Source organism: Egretta garzetta, unplaced genomic scaffold, assembly GCF_000687185.1.
Source record: "Egretta garzetta isolate BGI_Z169 unplaced genomic scaffold, ASM68718v1 scaffold637, whole genome shotgun sequence".
NCBI lineage: Eukaryota > Metazoa > Chordata > Aves > Pelecaniformes > Ardeidae > Egretta > Egretta garzetta.
In genome coordinates this window covers 264,588-264,838 of record NW_009260358.1, presented here as the reverse complement: position 1 = coordinate 264,838, position 251 = coordinate 264,588, and the positions used below count along the sequence as shown (strand labels likewise).

The 251-nt window shown below is 58.2% G+C and overlaps 1 protein-coding gene across 1 annotated transcript in view; it reads right to left on the bottom strand.

Annotated features, from left to right (window-relative positions):
* The window catches only part of TTC14 (tetratricopeptide repeat domain 14), a 38,482-nt gene that overhangs the window by 8,954 nt on the left and 29,277 nt on the right, over window positions 1-251 (bottom strand). The window contains exon 3 of the mRNA XM_009642974.2: window positions 32-134. Coding sequence (XP_009641269.1) covers window positions 32-134 — 103 coding nt within the window. The remainder of the gene's footprint in view (window positions 1-31; window positions 135-251) is intronic.

The window sequence follows — 251 nt, the reverse complement described above, 5'->3', positions numbered from 1 at the left end:
CGTAACACTCTGCAACGCACCAGAAACGCACAGTTACGAGGCCGAGCCGCAGCCTGGAAGCACCGGACGCGTCGCGAGGGCGGAACACCCTTCGGATCCCGTTTATCGGGCCTAGCAGGACGCTTGCGCCCGGCCTACAAAAACCCACAGCAGAATTTTTCACCGCGCTTGTAGTGAAGGTTTAGGTTGGACATTAGGAAAAACTTCTTCACCCAAAGGACTGTCAGGGGCTGGAAGGGGCTGCCCAGGGA